The sequence below is a fragment of the Anser anser genome, assembly GCF_964211835.1.
Source record: "Anser anser genome assembly, chromosome: 5".
In the NCBI taxonomy this organism is placed as follows: Eukaryota; Metazoa; Chordata; class Aves; order Anseriformes; family Anatidae; genus Anser; species Anser anser.
This window is the reverse complement of record NC_139725.1, coordinates 34,559,637-34,579,825: the sequence shown is the minus strand read 5'-3', so window position 1 is coordinate 34,579,825 and position 20,189 is coordinate 34,559,637. Positions and strand designations below refer to the sequence as shown.

General features: G+C 54.0%; 1 protein-coding gene across 3 annotated transcripts in view; it reads right to left on the bottom strand.

Moving 5' to 3' along the window:
• CREB3L1 (cAMP responsive element binding protein 3 like 1) overlaps window positions 1–18,299 on the bottom strand; it is a 45,161-nt gene extending 26,862 nt beyond the window's left edge. The window contains exon 1 of one of the 3 annotated variants that reach the window (XM_083837310.1): window positions 17,943–18,299. In XM_083837310.1, coding sequence (XP_083693436.1) covers window positions 17,943–18,050 — 108 coding nt within the window. In that variant the 5' untranslated portion in view covers window positions 18,051–18,299. The remainder of the gene's footprint in view (window positions 1–17,942) is intronic. The other 2 variants (XM_083837309.1, XM_083837308.1) reach the window with 2 other exon arrangements.
• Window positions 18,300–20,189: the final 1,890 nt, after the last annotated feature.

The window sequence follows — 20,189 nt, the reverse complement described above, 5'->3', positions numbered from 1 at the left end:
ACTTTTCTCTTTTATTTTTGAAAGTATTTTTCCTCTTTGCTTGCCAAGATAAATCTTCTGTCCCAGCTGTGACATCTGCATTTCCCTTCTCTGCTTTCACTAAGGAATGAAGCCCCCTGCACTCCAGCTTCACAGCCGAGGTTTCCTTTACATTCCAGGAAAGAAGAGCCCATACACTCCAGACAGTCCTTCTGCTCGCTTTAAAATGCAGCGAATTGCAGAGCTTATGAAAGTGAAGGTCTTGAGAGCATTAACAGGATCCATGCAGGATGGACAGATGCTGTGCACACTTCTCCTCACGGTCTAGTTGGTGCATGTGCACCCCCATGGGGCACACGCGGCCATCCAACCACCTCTCGGCTCTCTCAAACCCCTCTGGTGCCCCTGTGTCCTGACCTGCGTGGCTCTTTGTGTCTCCTCTCACCCCTCATGTACCACAGCTCCCTGCTGCTCCACTCCTGCTCAGCCCATGCCCCTATTCTGTTTGTGCCCTGCTGTTATTGCATCTCTGCATGGCATGGCTGAAGCACTTCAACCTGAACCATCTGCAAACCCCAAAGCTATTTATTTCCCTCCAGCATTCCAAGCAGCAGCAGTCCTGTCTTCCTGAGACTGCCAGTAATGCCCAGGTAACCCAAGATGATTTTCAGTTTCGTGACCTCGGATTGCACATAAACCAGACACCTCCCTGACACCCAGCCTCCAAGCGGCAGAGGGCTTAGCTCAACCGTATCTGGAACCAGCCCAAGATTTTATTGCCTTCTGTAGAATAACGCAGAATGACAGGAAAAGGGATGGGTAGGTGGGGTGTAGTGTCATTGAAAGCAAGGCAGGGGACCTGCTTCCCCACAGCCGAGCTGTGCCATCCCCGCAGGGCACACAGCCCCTCAGAGCGAAGGTGCTTTGAGCTGTAATTCTTTGGAAGCAGCCTCAGCCATGTCCCCACTGCCTCGCGGAGTCCCGGCAGAGCTCCTTGTGGAAACCTCCTTCCACCGAGCACCTGTGCCAAGGGGCCTGGATTTACAATTTCCAGCGCTAGGCGCCACAAGACCTAGGAGGGACGACGGAGGCTCAAGACACAATCAGGGGAAGGCGATTGCGGGAGCGGCGCCAACACGAGGCGCTCCCTTGGGGCCCTGAAGTGAGGGAGGCGAGGGCAGCCGGGGTCCCCGGGGACCCGCAGCCCCCTCATGAGGCGCCATCGCCCTGGGGGGGGGGGGGACCAGGTGCTGAGGGGGGCGCACTGTGGGTGCTGTTGGGGGTTGTGTGTGGGGGGGGGCACCCCGCCATCACCGGCGGTTAACGGTCGCCGCCGCGCGCTTCCAACGGCCGGCAGCGGCCGCAGCCCATTGGCCGGCGCCGCCGAGCGGCGGCCAATGGGAGGCGGCTGCCAGGAGCCGGGCGGCGGCGGCGGCGGCGAGGCGGGCGGGAGGAGTGCAGGGTTAGGACGGAGCGGCCCGCGGGCCGCCGCCACACGCAGCGCCTCGACGGGGCGCACCGAGCCGCCACCGGCACCGGCTCTTTGCCCCTGCCTTTTCCTCGTCACTCTCACGGCTCGGCTGGGCACTGAGGCAACCTCACGGGGCAGCGCCGGGGGGATGAGGGGGCGAGAGGGGGGCGCAGCCCCCCTCTCGCCCCCTCATCCCCCCGGCGCTGCCCCGTAGGCGGCCTCGTCTACCCAGCGGCCGTAGGGCGGCCTCGTCTACCCAGTTATTCTCCCCGTACAGGCACCTGCTACCCGGCTCTCCACACGCTCCGGGGTGGGAAGCAGCCGTTTGCCGGCTCTGCACGAGACTCGCGGAGCCTGTGGAGACGGGAGCGTCTCCTCCCAGCAGCAGCGCCCTGGAGGATAAGAGGAATGCCTCTGCCTTCCAGCTTGCTCGCGCTGCGTGTGCGCTACGTAGGCCCAAATTTCCTTTGGCTTACTTTGACTCGGGTAAAAAAAAATAATTAGAGCAGGATTTAAACGGTGTACAGAAGTGGACGCAACCCCCTCGGAATGAAACATTTAGATCAGCTGTTCTTAACTGTCATTTGGCAGAATATGGGGGGCTATTTCTAGGAGTCCGTGGAAGGCAATTAAAAAGTTTGGGGCTTTCAAGGTCTTTTTTTGAGCTCTGAGAACCAAAGATACCTGCCTATTACAAAAAGCAGCCTGCATTTCTGAGCCATCGTGGCGGCTGGTGGGCTGCACTCGAATGGAGGTAGATGGGGGTATTCCCCACGGGAATGCAGGTACCCCCTGGGCAAGCCGTCTGGGGTCTTTTCCTCTGCTCCTCACACTGAGGTAGTGCCAAGAGAAACAAGTCCCTGCCTCCAGGTCTCTGTCCCCTTCCCTGAATTGGTGCTTTACCTCTTTGTGTTGACGTGGCAGCCTCTGCTGAGTTTGCAGCAGGCTTCCAAACCCACCCTAACTACTCAGTGATGGGGCCCTGGGAGTCCTTCAGCTGCTGTAGTTTGGGAGGGGGTCAATGTGAACTTTCTCTCATTAGGTGTGAAAATGCAATGCATCAGCTTTGGGAAGGCCCCATCTGCTATGTTACCCCAATCCACCTCCAGCCAGACCTACCCTTTGCAAAGAGCCTATACACATATCCCTTCTCGGTCCCCGCAGAGCCACAGCAGCCAGAACACACTCGGGTTTCTGCAGCCATGCCCATTGGCGTGCAGCACCCCTGCACAACCTAGAGGTGCAACTCAGGCCCAGCCCAGAAAATCTAGAGCCAAACGTACCATGAGAAAGCCCCCTCATTTTAATTGTGTGTGGCAGGTCTGCCTAGACAGCTTAGGGAAAAAATCTTGATGCACTGCAAAAGTCCAAATAGCAAACATAAGGCTAGAACGTGTGAGAAAAAAGGAAAAATACCATGAGTAAGGCTATGCCACGCTATGGTAGGGCTTCATCTGAGTTCCCTCCTGGTCACAGAGGTGCAGAAAGCATCGGCTCAGATGAGTAGAGGTCCAGGAGGTCTGCACAGAAAGACTGGAGCTGCTGAGGGACACCAGGAGGAACCTGTGGTCCAGGGCAGTCACCTGGGAGTGCCTGTTTGTGTCTCGCTATGGTCCTGGCGGAGAGGGACCCATGGTGCAATGAAAGGCAGCAGGCAGGGCAAGAGAAACAAAGTGCTGCTTTCCTCTGCGTGACTCTGTGAACTACACTGCTGTGCTGCAGGGAAGCCGAGGTCGCGGTATCCCGAAAGACACAAAATAAAGCATGAATGAACAATGCAATTAAAAATCAATTGGAAAGGGTACAACTGCTCAAGCCAGTCACTAGTCGGGGGGATGGGGAAGTTTGTTCTGTAACTGAAATAAACTAGAATAAACACCACTCCAACATTTCTTCCAACTTTCTTGGAAGCTTCTGGCCCTGTCCAGGACTGGGTTGGAGCCACCAGAGTCGGCAGATCTCTGCTCTTACATGGCTCTTCACCCCCATGTTATTATGGGCCTTTTTTCTGTATCTTGCATGAAAGGCAATTGAAGCAATGGGAAAGGTGCCCTAGGAGATAGAGGAAATCTGCTTTGTAAGATAACCAGAGCAGGAAGAAAGATCTGTATTATCTTTACAATCACCTTCATTTCTCTCATTGAAACCCTTTCTCTTTAACACTCGGAGAACAAAATCAGAGATAATCCACATTTTGTCCCCTGTCAGGTCCCTGGAGAGCCATAAAGAAAAGCCTTGGAAGAGGATGATAGCAGTACTCTGTTCAAGTCCAAAAGCTGAGGCATGCAGCTAATACCAAACATTACTGGTGGGTTTCATTCCTTGGGCCTTTGGAAAGGGCAATTACAGATCAAGTAAATCTGGACCAGCTGATTCATGACTCAGGGATGTGAGGGGTTTTGACTCAAAATCTTCAGAGGTCGAGAGCTGGGACTCTCTTTAATGGCAAGGCTGGGCAAGAGACGGGTTTTATGACCAGCATGCTGAATGGGGTCCCACCAGCTGCCGAAGCACTTGCTGTCTCTACGGATGTGATATGTGCAGGCATCCCGGCGCTGGAGGAGCCCTGCGTGAGCTGGGATGGGACAGGGCACTGTCTCTTGCTGTCTGTGCGCGTGCATGTGTGTGAGACGCTCCTGCTTCTGGGCACCAGGACTGTTTTCAAAGCAGTTCAGCTTGGAATGCAGATTTCTGACCTGCTGCCAATATCCCGGTGGAAAATCTGTGCCCTGAGCAACAGATAGGAAATTAAACTTCAGCTCCAGTGCTGAGGGTATCATTTTCACCTCAGCAGTGGAGCTGTAGAAACAAGAGTCTCAGGAGGATGGGGAAATCCTTCCTTCAGGGCAGCAACACCTCTCAGGCCACTCCTCACTACTGGGGCAGCCTGGATTAACTCCATCCTCGGGGAGCACGGAGGTGTGGTGTTACTGAGCAAGGGGTCAAGGCCCCACGTTTCCAAAGACGGGGATGGAGATCTGACTGGTCAGAGATAACGCAGCCACTTCAGCCATGGGATGAAAATTGAGGCTGAAGGAGAAAAGCAGCCTCTGACAACCCTATCCCAACACCTGGCTCTCCAGCCATCCGCTCTCCAAGGACTTCTCTATGACAAGGCCCAGCAGCTGAGCTCCCTGTAGCTGGTGAAAAGAAGGAGAAACCTGAAAATGCCTGGGATCAGTGCTGGAGTGTCTGTAGAAATGTGTGGATTTGGGAATCTGTTCTTTGGATACGCCTGGAGCAGAACTAGGAGCAGATGGGTGGCTTCACAGGTCTTAGGGCCTGGGGGAATCAGTCTGGTGATAATATACAGATCCTTACCTAGCTGAGTGGTGGAACTATATTCACATCTCCTGCTTCAAACTCATTATCTTTAACTGAGCTTCTCAGAAAGAAACATCTAGTCTCAGTAAAAAAGCCTTCAGAGAAATCCACCTCTTTCTAACAAAAAAAGTAAATCTTGTAGAAGCTAACTACATTCACCAAACAAATGAGTCATTTCAAACACTGACTCTAGCTTAAATCTCCAGACAAAGCATTTTCTTGGGGTTTTTGCTGTTAGATGAGCAAACCGTTACTACCAGAGATCCTTCTGAAAACAAAACCAAGTCACTTTTTAATCTGCGTGGTGTGGCATGGCATAGCCACTCTACCAGGTTGTTCTGCAGGCAGCAGAAACACCACTGGTCTCATTGCAGGCAGGGAGAATTTGGATACCTGATTAATGACGGCAGGCTGTAGTCATGTAAGTCCATGACAGCAGCAGATTCAAAGATTAAACTGCCTTCTGTATAATTAATTACTAGGTTTTAACATAATCAAAGCACAGGTGGAAGTGAGTGGTTCCTGTGGCAAGAGAAGTTACAGCCCTGCCACAGTGGCTTTGTAGTGTAAGACAGTAACAAAGACTGTGAGAAAACCAAGATGGAATCTGCAGTGGTTTGGCTTCCAGGCATCCTTTCAGATAGGGCCTTATTCTGCATGTGTATGATCCAGGACCAGAAGCAACAGCAGGCTCTTAGTATCCATCTTGGTTTTATGCGCAACAAAAGAGAAGAAGCTTCAGTGAAATCTTACCCCTCTGTACCTTAATCCTGATGCCAAGTGACTTTCCCTAAGCACGGAGCTCTCCATATATACGAAATCCTTCACAAGTGCCCGGTGCGTGTCCCAGCACAGACGCACGCACCCAGCCTCTATTCCTGCCTGGGTGCTCACAGCCCCAGACCTCATGCAACCCTCTTCCCTCACGCTCCTCCATCGCCTTGCTCCCATCTCCTCCCTCTGAAAGGGTGCACACATCTGGGTTGCCTTTATTGTGCGATAAATCTCACCCTGCATCTTGGGTTCATTTTCTGAAAGTTTTGAATGGTGTCTTGGAAATGCTGTTGGACAATAGGAGCTCTTTGAACCCAAGCCAGCTGGACGGGGCTCCTTGCATTGCAGCTGACATGCAGGCTTTGGCGGTCTTTCTCGACTCTTTCCTCTCCTCTTTTCTTTACAGTATTTGAATTGTCCTCAGACTTTATTTTTGGAGCGGGCAGTGCATTTCTGCATCTTTTCATCATTATATTATTATTAATTATGTTTGTGACTATTTCTCTTTCTGCTGGCACTCCTGGGTGGATCTCTCCTCTCTCACTTAATGTCTTGGGTAAGACTACCTTGGCTGCAACCAGCCTAAGCAGTGACTCAGAATCCCTGGCCTGCTCCCAGGAGAGATGCAAGAGTTTTGCCAGTTGCTTTATAAAGAGGCCATCGTTTTCCTCAGCTACTCTCTCGCTCAGCAGAGCTGAGTCGGGTGGAAAAGCTCGGTGCTGCGGTTCCAGTGAGTCCATCCCAGCCCTTGTGGACTGGCCATCTCCGGGGTGTTACCGAAAGCAGAGCCCTGCTCCCTCCGGATGCAACCAGGGCAACCTCTGAGCCAGGCGCTGGGATCCTCTGCTGAACAGCGTTTGGCTCCCTGGGGGTCACTGCTCTCCACTTCCCCGTCCCCTGGGCCCTGGAGGAAACAAAGCTAGGCAAGGCATGTGGGCAGGATGAGGCATCGCGAGGGAGGGAATACTGTCTGCGACTGTCAAACTATTGCCTAATGGGCCCATCACACAGCTCCCACATCTCGAGTCAGAGCGGAGAGCAGTGTGCTCTGAAGCAGGCCCCTCGTATGGCTGGGTGTGAAGTTTGCTTGCAGCAGGGGTAAACTGTACGGAGAGAAATCCCACCTAGAGAAATCACAGCAGAGGTGTTCAAACAGCATGCTTTTTATGGAGGCTGAAGTGCATACCCTCTCCGTCTTGTGTGCCAGGAAGGACTCAGGAAGAAAGAAATGGCCTGCCCCAGTGAGGCACGGCCGTCTCCGGCAGAGCATGTGGGGAACGCAAGTCTGAATCTGTCCCATCACACTGCCCTGCCTCCAGGAGCATGGCCGTGCCCTGGTAGTGGCACCGAGTGATGGAGGTAAGGGGATCACTGTCCTCACCTTCTCCCCTTCCCACCTGCAGGGATGGGAAGCCCACCTGCTTCACAGAGCAGCCGAGAGCCCCGGTGCTGCCTTTAGCAGAGGAGCAGGACTGAGATCATCTGTTGCTTTTTGCTCACATCAACCAAAGGGAGGAATAGGTCGTGGGCCAAATAAAACTCTCCTTCCTCCCGTCCTACTGCAAGACTGAGCGGGCCAGGGAAGCCCATGAGCGGCTGGGAAGGGGTGGCCCGCCAGCCTCTCTCCAGAGCCCTCTCTGCGCCGCTGTTGAAGGCCGAGATGACTCCTGGGCTCAGCTGCAGCTGCCTGAGCACCAGGCAGAGGTGTCGGCTTCTCTCCAGATGCGGCACGGCGCGAAACACAGCCGGACCCCTCCCCAAATGACGGGCTGGCTGCTGCTGGCCTCTGCCGGGTGGCATTGCTTCTTCGGCTTGAGGAATGCAAACCGCCTGAGCTGCTCTTGAGGATCGGCCAGGAAAAGTCCACAAATAGCAACAGGAAATCAAAATGCCCGCTCCAGACATGCACCCGATACGAGGCCATCCCGAGCAAGGAGAAAAATCAAATGCTGGACGATGGAGATTACATCATGCTGTGGATAAACCTGCGAGCCCGTCCAGCTGGGGCCATGCCAACAGGTCCAGATGGCTCAGGAATGCTAACTGCATAGCTACCTCTCTCTTGTCTTTGCTTTTTCTTCCCTCTTTCTTTCCCTATTCCCCATCCCTCCTGGCCTCTTTCCCTCTTCCCTTTCCCAGAATAAATAAGTAAAAACTCTGGCAACTCTACATAATCCAATTTCATCAAATATCAGAAAGGCATCTGAGAACGGTGGACGGGCACTACTCAGGGCATGGGTCTCTGGCTCCTGCTTGTCGATGCCCATGCTGCTGGATGACTGCACCACGCTGGGGCTGACACAGTGATGTGAGCCTTCATCTCACCGGGGACTTCAGCCCCTGGCTGCAAGGGAGGATGCTGCCGGGGCAGCTCCCCTGGAGCCTGGAGCACGCAGGAGCATGAAGAAATGAGCATTGCTGCCGCTCTGCTGCAGCGTACCCCAGCTGCTCGCAGCTGCCACGGACTGCTCGCCGTGACTGCAGCACCAGGGGCAGGGAGAAAGCAGTTTTGCTGTCGGAGTTTGCAGCTGCTAGCTGCCACCCGGGCACTAATTAGTGACAAGGAAACGAGCGCAGCACCCTGTGTTCTGTGCCCGGAGCTGACCAGGCCAGCGCTGCTCCCCGGCTGTCTCCCAGTGGGATAAAAACAGGGCTCGAAGACATGTAAGGAAGGAATTAAAGGTGTGCTCTCTGCCGGGCCTGAAAAAGGGCTGCAGGCCATTTGCTTGTTATTTAATGCTAATCCAGCTGTCGGACCGCTGCCAATTATCTTTGACAAATCCTGAAGAGCAGGAGAGGCAGCAGAGATCGGGAAAACAACCTTAGCATTGCTCTTCCCAGCGCGCAATAGCAACCCTAACTTTAAGCAGTTCAGGCAGACTTTCTGAGGGGAAAGGGCACCTCCGAGGAGAAAGGGAAAGCACAAAACCATGCACTGAGCAGCAGGAGTGACCGAGAGGGACTGCCACGGGTCTTTAATGCCCTGCTAGCGGGCTGACAAAGCCACGGCACTCTGGTACTCTCAGCTCGTGACCTCCTTAGACAAAAACCAGTCCACACATACTTTGGGAGCCTGGGAACTCAGCACAGCCCTAACCAAGCAGCAGTTTTGGGCAGAAATGTAATGGGGTGCTCTCAGCAAGTTGCCCAAACCCAGGGTGAAGTTAAGTTTTGCAGCTCGGCCAGGATCTGGTTGTTCAGTGGAGGATGAGGTATGAGTACAGCCCATTCACTGGATTTATAAAGCACAAATTGTTTGGTTTTCAGTATGGCCCAAGGAAGCCAGGCCAGCAACAGTATGGGCCAAGTACTTCAGTTTAAATCCTGACGCTGACCAACTTAGTCATCCAGACTGACACTGAAAGATTACTCTGGATTAACCTTAAGTGTCTGAGGTCAAAATCAGCCATCCACAGTCCATAGGTGGCATGAACGGGAGAAGGGCAATGGATAGCTGGGACGTCAGTGGAGGATGGAGCTGCCAAACTGAAAATGTCACAAATATCATCTATAGCTGCAAAGGAATTCAAAGAGACTAACCGGGGAAACAAAGTAAGAGCTCCTACAGACCATTCCTGGCAGGTACCTGCAAACAACCCCACCGCCCCAGCCTAACTTGTCATGGGTCTGCTTCACCCACTGATGGCATTGTACTGTGCAAGTGAGAATAAGGCTGTGCGTTAATTTTTAGACCTCAGAAGCTGTGTCGTACCAAGAGACACCCTGAAGATAGCATGCTAAGCAACAGGCAGAGCTGGGACTAGCATTCTCCCATTCCTGACAACCTCATGCCCAGTCGCTGCATCACTGCCCATATGGAAAAAAAAAAACCAACAACCAAGAACAAACTAACAAACTCAGCATCATTCGATTGGCAATTCAGTATTTGTGGCTCAACGGCACCTCATCAACTCTCACAGTCTGCACATTTCCTCAGAAAGAAGAGCCAGATTTCCAGCACTCCCTGGGCAAAGAGCTCTCAGATCGAGAGACTGAAAAGGCTTTGAAAGAAACCTTCCATCAGCAGCCTTCACAAATGTCAGCGATAGCTTCCTCCTCCCTGAGCTGCCTGGCTTGCAGTCCCTCCCCTGAGGCAGCAGCGAGCTCAGCCAAAAGCACCTGCCCAGCACCTTCCTTCAACTGTCATGAATTTATGGCAACAGCATTGAGCTGTTCTGACACGCAGCAATTAACTACCAAGGCTCCGGACCCGGGTCCTCTTCTTCATCCTTCTCTCCCTGTGCCTCAGCCACCCCTCTGGGTGGGATCATCACAAGCACTGCAGGGTGAGGAGCATATTTGCAAGGCGAGACCCCTTCCCCTCGTCCAGCAGAGATGTGCTGCTCCTGAGTGTGGTGCTCCCACCTGGACTCTCCGTGGCACCCTGAGAAGAAGCCAGCAGCCTGGGGTGGGGAAGCTCGGCACGACGAAATTTCTTTGGGCACTGGCCTAAGGAAGTTCGTCCGCAGGGGGGATGCTGACAGTCCAACTATCAGTGCCCAAAGTGGATGTTGTATCCAGCTCCCTCCTGTGTAACATGCTTGGTAGCTGGCCCAAACTGTATTCCTCCTCCAGCTCCAGCTGCCAGATTCCTCCCAAGGGAGACCTGATATTCCTATTGCATGGGAACTCCTGACACAGCTCGCTGAGCTGAACATGTTACTCTGCATCTATTCTAGGAAAACTGATAGCTGAGTTTTGAGCAGGTTTGCTAACTCGGGCCAGCCAGACCAACCTAAACGAACACTTTTCCTGATCAAGACAAAGTCACAGTGTGAGGAAGCCAAAAGCAACTTTGCAGAGGTAGTCAAGGGTGAGCGTCCTCTGAAACAGGCTGGACAGTGATCATAATGAATGACCGCATATACAGCATCACCTTAGATCCCTAAAGATGGTACTGATTAGCCCCATCCAACCCAGCACTGCTTTAAATTACATACTAGTTTCAGTGAGAATAGCCATGCACATTGCTTCCATCCCGTACAAAGAATTTCTGCAATCCCAGGGAGTGAGAAGATGAAATAGGATGTGCCTCTACATGCAGTAGAAAGGAAGGAGTGGAAGAGTATGTGGGATGGTGCAGTTACAACCTTCACGGGACCTTGTTCTGGCTGAACAGCGTGTCAAGATCAGTGTCAAGCACCTATCGCTTGGACACTGACCAGAGCAGCTCCAAATGACTTGGAGGCAGACAGACCTGGAGAGATTTAACAAAAAATGAATAAAAGGAGACACGCAAGGAAAGAGAAAAAATGGTGGATAAATTAGTCAGAAAGGGATGGGTGACAGGGGAAGGGCTGGGGTGTTCAGGTAGGCTCGGGTGACTGCAGAAAAGGAAAATCTTCCTTAAAACGACGTGACCCTACAGGAAAGCAGAAGCAAACATTTGTTTTCTCAAGCAGCTGGGAATAAGTTAGACAGATGTAAACACTGCACGGCATCTGTGGGGAGCACCGGGGTTGAAAGACACAGCCTGCCTTTCAGCACGCTACCTGCAGCCCCCTGCTGCTCTGGCCTTGCCCTCGGCTCCTCACGCCCCTTCAGCTGTTTCTGCTCGGAGGGGTGATGCAGAACGTGCAAACCCACGGAAGACCAGACTGAAAACATGATCGATGACTTCAGCCAGAGGACACCAAACGACATTAGTGCAGAAGTCACCTCCTCTCAGTGGGACAGCCCTGATGCCAGCATGGGAGCCCACCGAGAAACGTGGCTTTGGTTCCGCTCTCACTTCTCATTTCCGTGTGGAGACACGAAGTCCCAGAGGCTCAGATGAGCAAAGAAGGAAAAATACAGTCCCCAGCAGAAAGCTGAGGTCTGTGGGATGTAGTAAACCCCAGACGGAGACTGGCCTGCAGTGAAGACTGACTCAGTTGGCCTACAACAGATGCCTCCCCTGCAGAGGAACAAAGCTGGCACAAAGAAGCCTGTCAGGCGTTGGTGACTGCACCTCACCTTGCAGCACAGAGCTGGCACTTCCCTGGGAAGTCTCCTGGTCAAATCAGGCCAAGAGACAGCTCCTGGCCATTTCTTAGTGGAGCTGTAATGGTCCGCTTCACCCCTAGGCCCTACCTGCTGCCCTGCAACTGCAGCAAGGACACTGACGGGGTTTTGTTCCCATCTGGTGTCCTGCAGTGGACCATCCACAACAAGTCAAAGGACACACTGGGGACTCATCCCTTCCCTAAAATGCGCTGATATGAGTCAATCTTGGGAATCAAATCTTCATAGCAAGCAATGTGTGGCTATGAGAAGAGAACCTGCCATGTGGCCATCACAGAGACAACTCAGTGGAATGTTTTCATTCCCTTCCTTTAACACTGAGAATTTTTAAATAACAAATAATTAATATATTATATGCTAACTAAATCCTACGGTCTTAAAACTTACAGAGAAGTGCTGAGAAAAAAACAGAGTGATCCCAGGACTAGACCTTTCTCAGAGGAAACATGGGAGTACATTGCAGAGGTGTCAGCACGGCTCTGTTTTGAATAGCGGGACTGTGGCTGCGAAGTCACTCTTTCTAATACTTCCCTTTAAGGCACTGCTTCAAAACAAGGTCTTCTTTCCTCATATGTGAGCACAAGGAAATTCCCCTCCCTACCAGAGACAGCTCCATCCCAGGCTTCAGCGAACCAGCACGATGCCGGATGGGGCCAGCGCGGGGCTGGAGGAGACAAGGGCAGCGCTGGATGGGGCCATCCTGGGCAGCAGGAGGCACTTTACCCTGATGAAGCCAGTGCTTGTCGCAGGATGAAGAAGCCACTAGACACTACGATACATCCCGGTGTGCTGCCGCCCCTCAGGACCTGCCTTCTGATAACAACGACTGGGAACACTGCTAAAATCTCCTAAGAGATCCAAGTTTCCTGTGGAAGGCCAAATGATGGGTGTGCATTTTCTCGCCTCCAAACCTCTCTGCAGCTTGTTTGCTCCTTCTCCGTGGTATGGCAGGACCTCACTGTGCTTCCAGGGGCTGGCAGGCCACCAAGCCTGGCCCCCTACCACCACATTTGCTGTGCCTCCTGCATTGGGCATGGAGGACAACCTTGCTTCTGGGCTATGGGAGGGGGCAGGCAATGCTGAGAGATGTTCCCTAGTTGTCCCAGTCAAACCAAGCCATGCCTAGGGACTCATACTGGGACCAGAAGCAGATGCAATGGAGCACAGACCACCTCAGGCTTTCTACAGTCTGGTCCATACAGGTGTGACCCCTGGGTTTCAGCATCTCAGAAAGTGATGGCAGCACCAATGACTGCCTAATGCCAGAGGGGACGGGGATCACCTGTCAGAACTGTGTGTGTCACCTCCCAGCTGGTGCTGCTGATGCCCTCCCTCAGTGGGAGTGCACAGGAGGCACAGATGTGCTTCCAGCCCCTGCCAGCACGCCCTTTGTTTGCTCTGCAAGCACTTCACTGACGTCCTTCCTGCTTCTCCCCACCGAGACGGTGGCTCTGTCTCTGCTGTTTAACCCTGTTTCGGACAGATGCCTTCCTGCACTCCTGCTCTGAGTTACAGCCTCTCTCCTAGCCCCGGCCTACCTGTGTGGCTAAAGGGTTCTCCCACTTCGTCAGAGATGTTCATTTTGGCCGGTGGATCCCCAGCATGTGCTGCCAGCTGTCCTACAGATGAATTTTTTTTTATTTTGGAAGAGTATCCCAAATGTCTCTCAGTTTCTTTCTGGTGTGGAAGGACGCACAGGTGATCCCCAAGTCTCTGCGGAGGAAGTGCTCTCCTAGTCTTCCAAAGGGAGCTCACATCTCTCCCCCTCTTCGTTACTGAAATGGAAACATGTTTCCTGGTGATGACTCTGCAGTGATGATGCTGTAGGTTCAGAGGCCCACGAGCTGTTGTGTTCAGCTGTGGTTTCACCCTGCGGCTAGCACCTCTGCAGGTGCAAGTCCAGCTGTGAGACAACGAGGACCAGCATGGGCATGAAGTGGAGGAGCCGTGAGATGGATCCAAAGAGACTAATGAGATAAGGAAGATCTGGGGACTACTATTTTGAGATTTATTTCCATCAGAACAGATCTGATAGCCCCATCAGGTCTATCTGTATCTGTGCTCCAGATCACACAGGAATCTCTGACCAGCAAGTTCCAAGCAAAATTTAAAGAAAAAAGTCCTGCCTTGCACAATCAGGGATGCACCACTGACCAAATTTTACCATGCACAGGGACGAGAGAGCCAAAATGCTCTGTGCATGTGTCCCTGTGCAGGGCTACCAGCAGTGTCAGACCCAGCCTCCCGGCACAGGAGCTCCCTTTGCTACCCACTGGACGACGGATGACCGAACCTGCTGAGCTCTTCATCTTCACTGCGTGCTGAGGTGGTGGGAGGGAGCCTACACAGCATGAAACTCGCCCAGACCAAAGATCAGTCCAGGACCTAAGCAACACTTAAGTGCTATTTATGTCCCTCTAGCAGGCATAGGAGGAACAGAAATGTGTACAGGATTCTCATGGGAGTGACGGTCATCCCTGGTGAGTAGCCTGTGTTTATCTTCAGAGGAAGCTCCCCTTTGAGTTGCACCAGCACTGCTCTTGGCTTTCTCACTATGTACAGTTCTGCCGCTTTCCTCCTTTCTGCAGGCTGTGACAATGCCGAAGAAAAGAGCAAACGGAGGCACAAAACCCAGTTTGCACTCAAGGAGCAACCTGCAGAGACAAGTGGTTCCTCTCCCATTCTGTGGCATCGCAGCGGGCTCCAGCAGGTACCGCTCGTCACCTTGCCCAGGAACATCGTCAGGTCACACAATGACAGAGCACGCTATTGTGCATCCTCCAACGCAGCTGGGTGAACACTGCGGAGACAGTCTGAACTGCCATTTTGCTTCTAACAAGCTTCTAACAGTGCAGACCTCAACTAACTTGTAGGTTATTTTTTTTTGCCTTGATATCTCCCTTTCAGAAGGAGACACAGAATATGCTTTGAAAAGCACAGAGTCAAAACAGAGCTGTGTTTACATGAACATCCAACCTCCAGAGTCATCTCTGAAGGTATTTTTCATACCATAAAATACAGAAGCACAAGGAAGAAACAAACCCTCTGGGGTACTAGGTTAAAAAGGAACACATGCCTCCTGTTTGGCTGGTTTATTCTGGCTTCGTTCTGACATCAGTGTCACAGACCCAGTGAAGCACAGTGGTGGATCTGACTCAGAAGATAAGCCCTTTGAAGAGTTTCACAACACCGATAAGAGCGGAGAGAGTAAGAGCCCTGCGAGTGCAGCCATAATAGATGGTAAGTGGATAGATGGGAACAACCAGAAGTGCTGGGCTGGACAGGGGACGGACAGGTGGAATCGATAAGCAATCACCGCATGACGGATTAGTCTCATTTACAGTGGGTCCTTTCTGGTAGAAAAAGATGAACAAAGTTGTCTCGGTTTAAAAGCAGTAGGCAGCCTCCCGAGCAAGAGGAGCTGGTGGTGTTTTTAGAAGTCATCGTATATAAGTCGGGTTAGCAGAGAGTAAGTGAAGTAAAAGAAGCAGTTTGTATCCCCCAGAGATTTCCACTCCAAGTATGAAGCAGACACCACTCTCCTTAATATTTACAAACAAACAAACAAACCAAACAGAAATCATATAACCACAGAAGACCCGTGCAGGTTAGGAGGGAGCTCAGGAGGTCTCTAATCCAAGCCCCTGCTCAGAGCAGGGCCAACGCTAAATGCAGACCACATTGCTCAGGGCTTTATCCAGACTGGTCTTGGGAACCTCCGAGGCTGGAGCTTCCACAACGCCTCTGGGCAGCCTCTTCCTACTCCTAAGTGTCCTCACAGTGAGAAATCCTTTCCTCATACCCAGTCTCTGCCTTCCCTGTTCCAATTTATGAGCACTGTCTCTCATCCTCCTGCCATGCACTGATGTACAGAGCCTGTCTCCCTCTTCTCAGCAAGTTCCTCACGGGTGCAGGGGGGCTGCACATTTATCAATGTCCAAAATATCCCACGTACAAAACCAGACACCACATTTTAGATGGAAAAGGGGGCGATCGCTTCCCTCTCTCCCTTACAGCCACACTTCCATGGCAGCTCCAAGCCTTCTTTGCACACCCCTGGCTCGCACGCAGCTGCTGCCACCCAGGACCCCCAGGACCTTTGCGGCACTTCTCCCAGCCAGCCCCAGGAAGGGTGCAGGAGTCGCTTTTTGCCCTCGCTGCATCTCTTGAGGCTCCTGCTGAGCCATTCCTACAACCTGCCTAGGCTCCTCTGAACGGCAGCCCCCCCAGTCAATATTTTTTTTCTCTGTTTCAAGCACACAGACTTCCTTGAGGACGCATCTACAGAGGTACTGTCCTTACTCCTTTCTCACAGCTTTAGATGAACAATGCAGAGAGCCATTTTCAAAAGAACAAGATGACTAATGAGGAGTGACGGTTCAGGAAAGGCGAGCAGTTCAGAGCCACGTAATTCTTGCCCCAGAGGAGCACAGCCTCTGCAGTAAGGTTCACCCATCCTTTCTTTCCGCTTCTGTTCTGAACAGAAGAAGTCATCCTCAGAAAAAAAAAAAAAAAGTTTCATACTGGCATTTTATAGCCAAAATTCCCGGCCTATTCTAAGAAAAATACTTGCTGAACAATATCTGGAAAAGTTTGCCCATCTTTGAAGCAAAGGCACTGGCAACTTTGCAATCTATTGTGCACGGTGATGCTTCACACAGTTCTGTGTAAAAAGAACTTCTCAGCACATCTCCAGACCCCAGGAGGTTTGCTGGATTTCGTAGGAAAATGTAAGTATATTCCTTCCCCCCATGTTGTCATGCAGCAAGAGAACAAAGAAGCTGATGTATTATGTTCTGGGGCACGTATCATCAACAGATTTGGAAGGTGGGAAGCAGATACAGAACCTCCTCTGTTTATCGTATCTGGGAAGAGAAGGCATGAGTTTGACTCGCACACTCCCACAGAAGTTTGTGGTGCAGGTAGCTAGGGAAAAATCCACACAGTACTTCTTTTTCTAATTGGAAGCGGAGGACAACGATGCCAGAGTCACCCCAACCTGGCGGCAGCCTACCCCTGGTCACCGCACATTTTGAACACACTGTCCTGGCAGGTGGCACCAGATGGCACTCTTACACAAAAGCTTCTTTTTCTCATGCTCTGTTTGCAGGCAGAAGTTGTATTTAAACTATAAGGAGGTACCACCTATATAGACAAGGGTTTTCCTGACTTCTGACTGCAGCCCCTGTTGCAACTAGGTCAAAGTGGGGATGCCGAGACATAGTATTTCCGCACAGGTAGGAGAATAAATGTTCCTGGCATACAGCACTTCTGTAGCAGCACAGCTGCATCCATGCAGGGTATATAAGGAAGGAGGGGAAACGCAAGGCTCCCTGCGATGGGTCTCGGAGCAGCTGAGGCCCTGCAGTCACCAGTGGGAGCTGCGAGCACACAGCCGGGCTCCGCTGCCTCCTGCAGTGCCCGGCCGCGGCCGGTCCCTGAGGCACGGCAGTATCCCGGAGAGCAGGAGCTGGTGAGATGTCTGAGGCATGGGACCGCCCGAATAATCTCTTTCCCAGAGCCAACGTGCCTCCACACACCAAGCACGGTGCACCCAGCATAAATGCAAATTCTCCATCTCTAATTTCTCCTCCACACCGGAGGCAGCGCAAAATGGTATCTTGGGTATCTTTGGGTATCTTGCATGAAGAAGTGGCTTTACCAGGCACTTAACAGCTACAGCCTTCCTCTCCCTGTCTCCTGCTCTGGTGTCGTGCTGCTGGCATCCCTCCTGCTCCTGCCACAAGGACGGTGCTCAGAGGTGCCCACATTGCCACGCCGGGAGCACAGGAGCTGCTGGGGTGGGATGGGGGCACGGATGGGACGCTCGCCCACCTTCGGCTCAGCCACCCGTGAGGTGGGGCCCTCCTGCACCAGGGCAGAGGGGCAGGCAGGGTTTGCAGCACCAACGCTCCCTGAGAGCCCGGCTCGCGGTGCTGGGGCAGGACAGGAGCCCGTGCACGCAGAGGGAGCTGCCAGACCCGGGACTCGCCCGACTCCTCGGAGAGGCCGGGCAGCTTCCTCGGAGGTGAACAATGCCCCTTTGGTTTCTCGGGGCTGGCAGCACCCTTCCCTCCCGAGTCACTGCGCTCCGAGGTGGATGAGGGGAGGATGCTCCGTGCCCGGCCGCCACCCTGCCCGGGGGTTAGGGGTGCACGGGGGGGGGGCGGGGAGCCCCAAGTCCCTGGGGTCCCGCTGCCACCCGGCCGTGCCCCCGCCGCTGTCCCATCGCACTGTGCTCCCATTGCAAAGGGAAAAAAATAAAAAACAAAAAAAAGAAGCGAAGGCAAAGCAGCGGGGCGGGCACCTCGGGGTGCCGGGCAGGCATCGAGGGGCTGCCGCAGCGCGCACACACACACACACACACACACACCCCGGGGTCGCCCCTTACCACATTGCTGAGGAAATCCGCCTCGCTGAAGTCGCCGAGGTCGAGGAAGCCGGGTCCGGCGGCGGGGAAGAGCCGCTCGGCGGGGAAGGGCTCCAGGATACTGTCCATGGTGCCCGGGGGCCGGGGGCTCGGCGCTCGCCGAGGGGGCTCCGCCGCTCCCCGCCGGCCGGGCTCACAGCGGCGGCTCGGTCCCGCCGCCCAGGCGCCGGCGGTCCATGGGGCGGCGGGGCCGGGGGCGGGCGGCGAGCCTCCTGCCGCCCAGGGCAGCGCCGAGCCGAGCCGAGCCGTGCCGGTGCCCCGCTCGGGGCAGCTGTCAGTGCCCCGCTGCGCAGGGGCCGGGCGGGCAGCGCCGGCGGCCGGCGGCGGCCCGCCCCCGCCCCGTGCTGGGGAAGCGGCGGGCGGGCCCTAGCGCGCCGACACCCCCTTCAGGCGGCCCGGAGCCGCCGGGGCTCCCCCCTCACGCCGTCCCCGCCCGGTCCCGTAGCCCCCCGGCACCCCTCGGTAGCCCCCCGGGGCAGAGCGGCGACCCCAGGCCGCGAGGCGCCGCGGGCAGGGCCCGGCTGAGGCAGCCCCCGGGCTGCTGTGTGATTAGGGAGTCGGGCACCGGTAAAGCGCTTCGGGCAGATTAGGTGGCCTCAGGTAAATGGGATTATGGATCCCCGTCCCCTCTGAGCCTTGCTCCCACCACCGGCGGGAAAACCACTTATAGCGATCCCGCCGAAGGAGCCCCGGTGCTGCCTCAGTGTGTCCCGGCTCCATGGCTCTGCGGAGAACAGGCCGGCGTCCCAAGGCCAGACCCGCATTTGAAAATCCCTCGGCCAAGGCCTGGGGTTCCTTCTGCACGGCCACCACAGGCTCGTGCTCCGTGCTCCCCGCGGGTCCCAGCACTGACAGCACAACCCCGGCACTCCTGGGCTGCTCCTCGCGCAACCGGCCGCACGCTGCCTCCTGCACACAAAAGCCTTTATGCTTGCACACACAATGGGCTCTTTCAGTCACATTTACTTTTACCTCATGTTTCAGTCAAGTGTAAAGAGCCTTTGGGTGAAAGGGTCAAAGACATAAATTCAGCCAAGATGGAGTCGCGCTGCTGTTCCCGCAAAGTCTTTTAATTTCTTACTTATGCGAGGGAGGAACGGCGTTTGGAAATCATCGTCTAAACAGGTGAGATGCTCGCTGTTCCCACAGAGTGGCACTTGGATCCCGTGGTGGTGGTAACAAACTGGGAACAAACCATGGGCTGCGGCACAGGGCCACCTCAGAGCTCTCCCACCGAGGACGAGCACCTCTCCGGGCTGCCTCATCCCCGCAGGGTGAACCCCACACGGGTGCACACTCCCTGCGCATGGAGACGAGGGCTGTGCTTGCTCCTTAACAGTACAGGAATGGTAAAATCCGTGGCCAAACACGGATGTTTGGTTCCACGCCTCGCCCACACGAGCGCAAGGCAGCCTCCTCTCGGGACACGCGCTGTGTTTGCCCTCGGCGCGAGGCCGGCAGGACGAGGTGCTGTGAGCTGCGGCTGCTGCGTGCGCAGCACGGGCGGCCCAAAGGTCAAGCAAAGAAAACCTCGCTCGTTTGTCAGCGCCCGAAGGGAAAAACGCTTTGACGCATTCGGACAGGAATTGTAAGGTCTGTTCTGAAGATTAAAAGATCTCTAAACACCGAAATTGGGCAGTGCAAACATCACCTCCCTGAGTGTTGCTGTTGATCCTCGGGATCCAAAAGCGTGGCTGTGAAAAAGACAAGTGGCACGCTGGGGTATAAATGTAGGAATCCTCCTGCAAAACCTTTAATACATGTAGAATTCGCCTTCTGCTCGGCTGAGGACCGGTGTGGAATAGCCAAAATGCCATACCCATCGGGGTTGCCACACCTGGAGCAAGATGGGGATATCAGGGCAGAGGCCAGAGGAGGGCAGAGAGAATGACAGGCAGTGGAGAAAAAGGGGCCCTAAAAACGGACGGAGGGAATTGGGCTGCTTTGGCATAGGGGGAAGGCTCCCGTGCCTGCAGTCTGCAGGCACTCGGACAGCTGCGGGAGGCAGGAGGACCATCGTCTCTCTCCATCGCCACACTGGGGGGCTGAGCGGTAACAGACTCACTCCTTAGTAAGAAAACTTTAGATCAGGTCCCAGAAAAACTGACACAAAGGTACTACGAGGTGTCTGGGAAGCGGCAATGTCTCCCTCACCGGAGCATCTTTACAAGCAAGTCCTGCAGACTTCTCTTGGGACACATATAAGGC